Here is a 7,828-nt window from a genome sequence, read left to right as displayed (position 1 = left end):
GCATATGTGCCCTCTCTATAGTCTTCATATACAAATAAAACACTCCTGCAAAAAGACCAAATACTGAAAACATTCAGGTAAGGGATAACTAATTGGACAGAAATTTTCAAAAGTCAAATCAAACACAGCAAGCTCTCAGCATACAGTACGATAAAAATAAAAGCAAATACATATAAAGAAAAAAAATACCGTCATGGTCCCGAATTGTGGCATATCGGCTGTTAGCGAGAGGGCAGGAGCTCCGGTTGCATATCCCGGTCACGTTATACGGGTTTCGACAGAATATCCCAGTTTCAATTCTATAATAATATTTTACCATAAATCAGAAAAGAAAGATACAGAAAACCAACTAAACATAAGTAAACAAAGAAAAGGCAACCACACAAGCACATAAACGAATTGATTCGGTAAAATTCATGGAACGATAAAAACAAAACCAAAAAAAAAGAGTTTACTTGGCCATGAAACTGCAGTGCTTGTGCCTAATAACTTGCCATATGACCTCATCGTGCTGCATTTTTTACCGATAAAACGATGATATGGGAATAACAATACAGCAATCGTAAATCCGTAAACTAATTTGGTCTGAGATTTAATTTTCGGTAGAAAAGGTTGTTCCTTTTTAGTTGTTGTGGTGGTGAGCGAGGGTTTAACAATGGGCGTAGAGATTAGGGTTTATGAGCTCGACACTTCGGCAAACGGTGTGCGTATGGTGGAGTCGCTTAATTTTATTTATTTATTCATTATTAATAAAAAAAAACCCAAAAACCCCCAACACGTAAACTAATTATTTGTGTGTTTCAGAAAAATAGAGAGTGAAGATGCGACTTCCAACTAAAATTAGTTGTTGGGTTGAAAGGACGCTTTTCTCTCGCACTCGCTCAACCGTCGGAATACGAACACAACTAATGGAATAACATTTACAAATTAATGCCTAATATTTAATTTTTGGATAATTAAAATTTTACTAGTTATAATATAATAAGAGCAGGCTTGATATGTTGGCTAATTGAAGAAAATATATTTATTGGGATATTATCCCAACCTCAACTTATGCAACACTTTACTTTTTTATTGCGGTTTAATTAATATTTACTTCTTGAGGAGTCCTACGAGCACCATTGAATGGCATGCAGACCAAACACCACACTTAACTCTGACAGGCTTTTCATTTGGTCTTCTTTAATTATTAAAATAAAAAGAATCTCAGGCGTTTCTCATACATACCAAAAAATAGGACATATATCTGTAAAATTCTTGTAAGACATGTCCGAAATCCCTTTTCACAACATGAATATGAGTACAAGATGCACACTTATACATATCCAAAGCTATCCAGAGAAAATCTCTGGACTCTTCAGAAAGCATTGAAAATCAATTATACTTTGTTAATGGGAACAAAAATCTGCTTAGGGGGACTTCTTTTCATTGCCACCCTATTTCCATACTATCAGGGAAAAAGTTGAGAGTGAGTGAGGAAGAAGTATAGTGGCTTGATGTAGTGCACTATGCACATAAGCGGATTGTAGCTCAGAAGAGGCCTAATTCACAATTTCATTTGGCAACTCGTACTCCAGTATTAAGGTGATGTGCTGTTCAACCGTGTCTGGAGGTCCTCCACAAGTCCACTTCTCGGAACCTCATACTCAACTGCAGCCATAACATCTTTTAGTTTTACGATCCCTTTGTTCAGTTCGTGGTCTCCTACAATCACCATATAGGGGATCTTGGACCCTCTGGCACGGTCAATATGCTTGATCACTCTCTTATTAACCATAAACTCAGCTTTGAGCTTGGCACCCCACAATTCACTCACAATCTCCGCACCTAATGATAGATCATCGCCTAGGATGCTCACTAGGATCTGAGTTTCAGTTGCTCGTATTTCCTGATATGTGTGAAAGATAGGATGTCAATGTTGCAATATTAACATTATCCAACTCATGCACAAATGGAAAAATTCACATCACTAACAGAAGACACAATATAACAAATAAACTAAATGTGCATGTGCCCTCATTTGTTTGAAAGAATGAAAAATGAATGCACAGCAGATTCTCACTTCAACATGTACATGTAATTATTCTTCACTGGTGTAAGCATATATGAATCTTACATGTCCAGTTTGGAACACATAAATTACCATAATAAAAACTTGAAATTTAATGGCATGTTTCAGGAATTCCCCAAAGGCAAACACTCTTCAGGTGCATTTTATTATTATTCCAACAAAAGGTGGATTTCAAACAGACTTAGATAAGCATACCTGGTTCTTATCCTTTTGGAGCTGCTCCATTATCGCAAATACTCTCTCTATACCTAAGCTGATTCCAACTGCAGGAACTTGCTTTGTTCCGAACATCCCTATGAGATTGTCATAGCGTCCACCAGCAGCAATTGAACCAACCTACAAATGAGCTCCTTTAAAGATAATCTCTCAAAAACGATGTAGATGTAGACGTGAACACAACAAAGACAAGCAAGCCAGAAGGGCAGGGTGGGGTTAGACAGTTAGAGAAGAAAACTCAAAGCAAAAAATTTCTTTTCAAACATTCACAATCATAAGAAAAGTAATCAAAAGCAAAAATAATGAAAAATAACAGCAACATTTTGTAGCCGTGGATAAGCATTAAAATCTGCTGTATCATGATTATCAAATTCTTGACCTCATTGTTTCGATTGATATTGTTCTTTTTGTTCATAGAGTAAGCATCAGGGCAGAAGATTATATCTCCTGCATCTCAGTTGGGAAGCAGAAATGTTTTTCTTTGTCCCTTTTGATCATTTTAAGAAACCAGAGTACTGATGTATGGTTAACTGAGTTCAAACTAGTAAAAGGTCCTGATTGGAATTTAGCTGAGATAACAAGCAAAATGATGCAAAATAAAGCTAAGCAATGAAGGTCAGCTCATAGTAACAGGTTGAATGACAAAGCCATAATCATCTACCTTACTGCCAGTCCATTTTGATATCTCAAGCCTTAGCAGCATAAACAACTTTCTAATTCTAGGCTTCTAGGTATGCTGAGTTCCACAAATTAAGAAAGGGTGGGTTTTGGGACTTCTTATGCTTTGTCAAGAGGAGACATAAACAAAATACAGATAGTAAACACAACTATTATTACATAAATTAAAGAATACCTGCGTAGCCCCTTTAAAAACAGCTTCAAATATGACTCCAGTGTAGTAATCCAGACCTCTTGCAAGACTCAAATCAAAAACTACTTTGTTGATACACTTGGACTTTGCCAGAGCTCCAAATAAAATCTCCAATTCATTCAATGCAAGCTCGGCTTCACTGTTCGTCAAGAACTCGCTTCCTTCCTGTTTTAACTTGGACAGTAAATCCACAGGAGATCCTCTTTCTTTAACAAAAGTTCCAATTTTATCTGCGGTCTCCTCAGTTAAACCTTTTTCTTCTACCTATAAAAGCGAAATATATGCAACCTATAAATTTCCAGACCATGTCATGGATAAGAGAAAAAGGAACCTCAACGAAACTATCTTAGCACATGGACCAGAAATTCAGAATATTTCAAAGATAGCTGGTTCTGCCTGTGTTAAATAGACATTTCCAAATAGAAGAACATCGAGCTAGAAGGTATGACAATGTGCAGTAGTGATGATTTTGTTCTTGTTTCTGTATCATATCTGCACTCACCATTTCCTTTTTAATCTGCTCAAACGTTTGCTTGTCTAACTTGTCGATACTCGAACAAATAGTTCTAAATTTTTCTTGTGGCACCCCACAAATAGCCAGCATTCCATCCAGTAACTTCCGGTGATTCAGCTTCACCTGACAAGATATGGTAATTATCTACAAAGCTGCAGAAGACAATAGGTAATGCTATACATCAATCCTAACTATGGCTAACCAGCAATATATATGCAAAATTACCTCATAATCTCCAATATCAAGCTCATCAAGCAATTCTGTCAAGATTTTTATGACCTCAAAGTCTGGGCCCATTTTCTCAAATTGACCAGCGATGTCAAAGTCACACTGATAGAATTCACGGTAGCGTCCCTTAGAAGGGTTGTCCCTTCGGTACACTTTTGCTATCTGATACCTTTTGAATGATGTGAGACCATTCATAGCTACATATCGAGCAAAAGGCACTGTCAGATCATAACGGAGTGAACAGAGTTCTCCACCCTGCATGAATATGATACAAATAATTAAGATAATAAACCAAAGAAAGGAAAAGGAAGTAAAACCTCATGCTTTCAGATAGTCCTCGGCAAAACCAAGCACTTACAAGCAAGATATGAAATACTCACGTTCAGTATTGAAGTTAAATTTGAATTTGCACAAAGTTTGAGATCAAAGCCGGAAAAGATAGAAATCCTTTACCATCTTTACACAAGAATAACTTGTGAGATGGAACTTTGCACAAAGGATTTTGCATGAATAAGACTCATGCCAGTCATCCAAAACAAGAAGCATACCTGGTCAGCAAGGTCATAGATCAACTTTGAGTCTTCCCCATACTTTCCCATAAGAGTCTCCCTCAACTCAAAGGCAGGCGTATCTAAAGCCATGGCACCGTGCCTTTTGAAAACCTCGACTATAATTGCAAAAGCTTTCTCTCTGACCGCCATCTGCTCTTTTGCAAAGTCACGAGTACCCTGCACAAGGACAACCAGAATATGTCTTTAGTTTAATACAAAAAAGGTCTGTTTCCGTGTCTTTCAAGTGGTAACATGAATTCTAGAAGAGAGCACCTAATGAGGAGACAAGCTATACGTAAGCAAACTAAAGTTAATAAGTAAGAAACAAAAAGATCCTCAAAGAGGGAAGCTCGCATCCATGAGAGCGATGACCCTTCATCTAGAAGACACCATATGATAATAATGTAACAAATGAACATGCAAAATCGAGTATACTGCAGATCTTTCTCAACAAAATACAACATATAGAAGAAGATAATTGTGGTAGAAAAGTACTCTTGTTTAGTGGCATCTTGGACCATAAAGGATAGAAGACATGCCTTGTGCTGCTCTTCAGACAAGGTGGTTTTGTACATTAATTCGCTTCTACGACTTGGAAACAACTTGGGTGTGTTCCATTGGAACCAAATTTGAGAACTAATCGAGCTTAATGCGTCAAATTCATGATGGTTGGAGATAACATGCTGTTTTCAAATTCTATAGAGGAAGGCATACGATTCTTTCGACAGAAGAGTATTGGCTGATTTATGAAATAGATTAATGAGTTACATCGCTGATGAAATATCTGGAATTTTTGTTTCTTTTCTTTTTGCCTCCCAATTGTCATGAATTTTCCCTTCCATATTTCATGCATATATCAAGCTTACAACTATGATTCAACTCATAATGTCTATGAGAAAGCTGGAAAGATATCAATATCTATAGGTACTCTTTTGGTAAATAAACACAAAGAGAATGGCAGCATTGTACCTTTGGGAGCTTGGGAAGCCTTCTACTTTCATTGCTTTCGACAATCTCTTTCACTTTCGCTAGGAGATCATCAAAACCCAGACCCCTTGGGTCCAGCAAGAAAAGGAAATCCTGAGTCAATTTTTCCAAGTTGGCTTTTGCCCCTGCGCCCAGCAACCTGTCCTTGATAAACTGCATAAGACCAGTAGTTCCTTTCCCCAAAACCACCTTCTTTTTCTTTTCACTCTTCTTATCAATTTTAACAGTATCCCCACTTGAAGGCTCACTCACGCTCCCATTGTTTCCTTGAATTTTTTCACCAAAAATCTCACTTCCTTCAAGTGAAACAAAAGCAGCTATGGCCTCCCAAGAAATCATCTTCCTCACCATATCCAGTAATTCATAAACGTTGTGCATGAACAAAAGGTAATCCTTCTTTCTAAGAGCATCTTGCGAAGATGCACACAGCTGTTCCAACGAATCAGCACGTGGGCATTTAGCCACCAACGTTTCTGACAAACGGGAACGCAACTCCATATCAGAAATTGAATTGGCAATAAGGAGCTGGACTCGATGAACACTAAGATCCCCCAAATTCGACAGAGACAGAACGAGAGAAGACAATGCAGTTGACATGTCCTTCGCTGAGCCAGCTCTAAACCCGGAATTCAACTGAACCCTAGTTTTTGAGTGGAGCGACCGAGAAATCTCCCTGAAATTGCCGTGAACTGAAGGAATCTCTGCAACTGAAGGGTCCAAAAGCTTTTTGCCCGTATTAACCAACTTTGAACCGTTAAAAAACACTTTAAAATCAGCGGCTACAGCAACGGCGTCCTTGGCAGATGAACCATCTCCGGAATCCATCATATTGAATGGCGATACATCAGCTCGCAAAGCCTCACATGAGAGGGCTGCAACGGCGTCAGAGACGGAGGACAACGCAGAAGAGCAATGATCCAGAATGGCAGCAACGCCATCAATAGCAGCAACAGAGTAATCGAACAGAGCCAAATCATCTGAGGCAACGTCGTTCAGTGTGAAATCTGAACTGAGAACATCTTGCTCGAGGATTTCAAGGAGCTGAGAACTGGCTGAAGATGAGGAGGAAAGTAATACCTTATTTAAGAGGAGCACCAAAGAAGCCCTAGCTTCCTCGGGGGTGAAGTAATTGGGGATTGAAAATGGGAAGTTTGCGTTGGAATTGGAAGCGGAGGAGGAGCGACGGGAGAGGGCGGAGGAGTCGATGCTGAGGCGAGCAACGCCGTTAGCAACCTCGAACACAGAGGAGGATGTAAGAGAAGAGCCTTTTCCACCGAGCGCCACAACTCGTCTTCCCGGAGCCGCCATTGCCGCAGTGCTGCAGTTGAAAGCGAAAAATGTCGATGCGAGCAAGGAGGGAGATTCCTCACTCGGGGTTTTGCTTTTGCAAAAGAATAATTTAGTGGACCCATCCTTTAGGGCTTTAATCATAAATAGCCCAATACATTAACTGGGTCTTGAAAAAATTATTTAGTAACTGAAATCCTATTGGGCCCAAAAATGTAAGAAAAGAATGATATCCAACATTTTGACTACAAGACTTTCTGTGGGCTATCACATAAAATGAAGTATGAATACTATAAGGCTATGTTTGGATGGAATGATTTGGAGAAGGATTTCAAATGACTTCATATTAGATGAATTTGATATCCATCACCATGTTACAAAATATAGTTCAAAATGGGAATTCAAGAATTTGAAATCCTTTGCAACATTGATTTATCCAAACAAGTTTGATGCATTTGTTATTATAAATATTGGATTCCTTACTTTCAAATCCATCCATCTAACTGCATCACAGATGTGTGAAATCCAAATTTCTTGGAATTGAAGAGTTGTGGGACTCGAGGTGAGGCAAGACTAATTGGTGGTGTACAAAATGCAATTCTTGATATATACTTAGAAATTTAAACAAGAAGCAGAAGCAGATGAGAGTGAGGAAGCTTTTAATTCTAGAATTGGGACAAGCAATCAATTGATCTCTCCTTAACAATTGTGGCAAAGTTTTATCCCAATATCCGGATGAGAAGAGGTTAGGGCAGGGGATCCTTCTTCTGCTTCTCATATCTTACTTTTCCCTTTATGCTTGAAACAGCAACTGAGGATTACTCATCACTGCTTATCTTTGACATCACCATTCACTCTTGCTGGTGCTTCCCCACAATGGGGCCTCAAACTTTCCCCATTATTGCATTGTGTTAGTGCCAAAATGTTTAACTCATATCGAGTCTGATCATAATCAATGTTGTGCGATTGGTATATAATTAAAAAAAAGTGACCAATCACATTATAAATATAATACACTTGTCATGTAATTAGTTTGGTTCGCTCAAACCTGTTCTGGGTAAGAATTTTTCCATGTATGTTGGATCAAGATTATGTTTACTCCT

General features: G+C 38.4%; 2 protein-coding genes across 2 annotated transcripts in view; both read right to left on the bottom strand.

Moving 5' to 3' along the window:
* Positions 1-724, bottom strand: part of LOC105156644 (protein MAK16 homolog) — a 3,541-nt gene extending 2,817 nt beyond the window's left edge. Inside the window, 3 exon segments of the mRNA XM_011072840.2 lie at positions 7-45; positions 190-299; positions 456-724. Of these exon segments, the coding sequence (XP_011071142.1) occupies positions 7-45; positions 190-299; positions 456-517 (211 nt within the window). The 5' untranslated portion in view covers positions 518-724.
* LOC105156643 (histidine--tRNA ligase, cytoplasmic) lies at positions 1,225-6,819 on the bottom strand. The gene is made up of 7 exons (XM_011072839.2): positions 5,421-6,819; positions 4,449-4,628; positions 3,898-4,155; positions 3,661-3,795; positions 3,141-3,422; positions 2,267-2,407; positions 1,225-1,888 (listed from the first exon to the last, which is right to left on the bottom strand). The coding sequence occupies exons 1-7, from the start codon at positions 6,744-6,746 to the stop codon at positions 1,580-1,582; spliced, it is 2,631 nt and encodes an 876-aa protein (XP_011071141.1). The 5' UTR covers positions 6,747-6,819; the 3' UTR covers positions 1,225-1,579.

Source organism: Sesamum indicum, linkage group LG2 (genome assembly GCF_000512975.1).
Source record: "Sesamum indicum cultivar Zhongzhi No. 13 linkage group LG2, S_indicum_v1.0, whole genome shotgun sequence".
Lineage (NCBI taxonomy): Eukaryota > Viridiplantae > Streptophyta > Magnoliopsida > Lamiales > Pedaliaceae > Sesamum > Sesamum indicum.
Note: the sequence above shows the minus strand (reverse complement) of the source record. Positions and strands in the feature narration are given on the sequence as shown.

What these genes read in the sequence shown, in the direction of transcription:
- LOC105156643 (XM_011072839.2), bottom strand. Translation starts at nt 6,746, where the DNA reads ATGGCGGCTCCGGGAAGACGAGTTGTGGCGCTCGGTGGAAAAGGCTCT. An exon ending in TCTATGACCTTGCTGACCAG is followed by an intron (nt 4,156 to 4,448) that starts GTATGCTTCTTG and finishes ATATTCATGCAG; the next exon opens with GGTGGAGAACTCTGTTCACT. An exon ending in TTGATATTGGAGATTATGAG is followed by an intron (nt 3,796 to 3,897) that starts GTAATTTTGCAT and finishes ATATCTTGTCAG; the next exon opens with GTGAAGCTGAATCACCGGAA.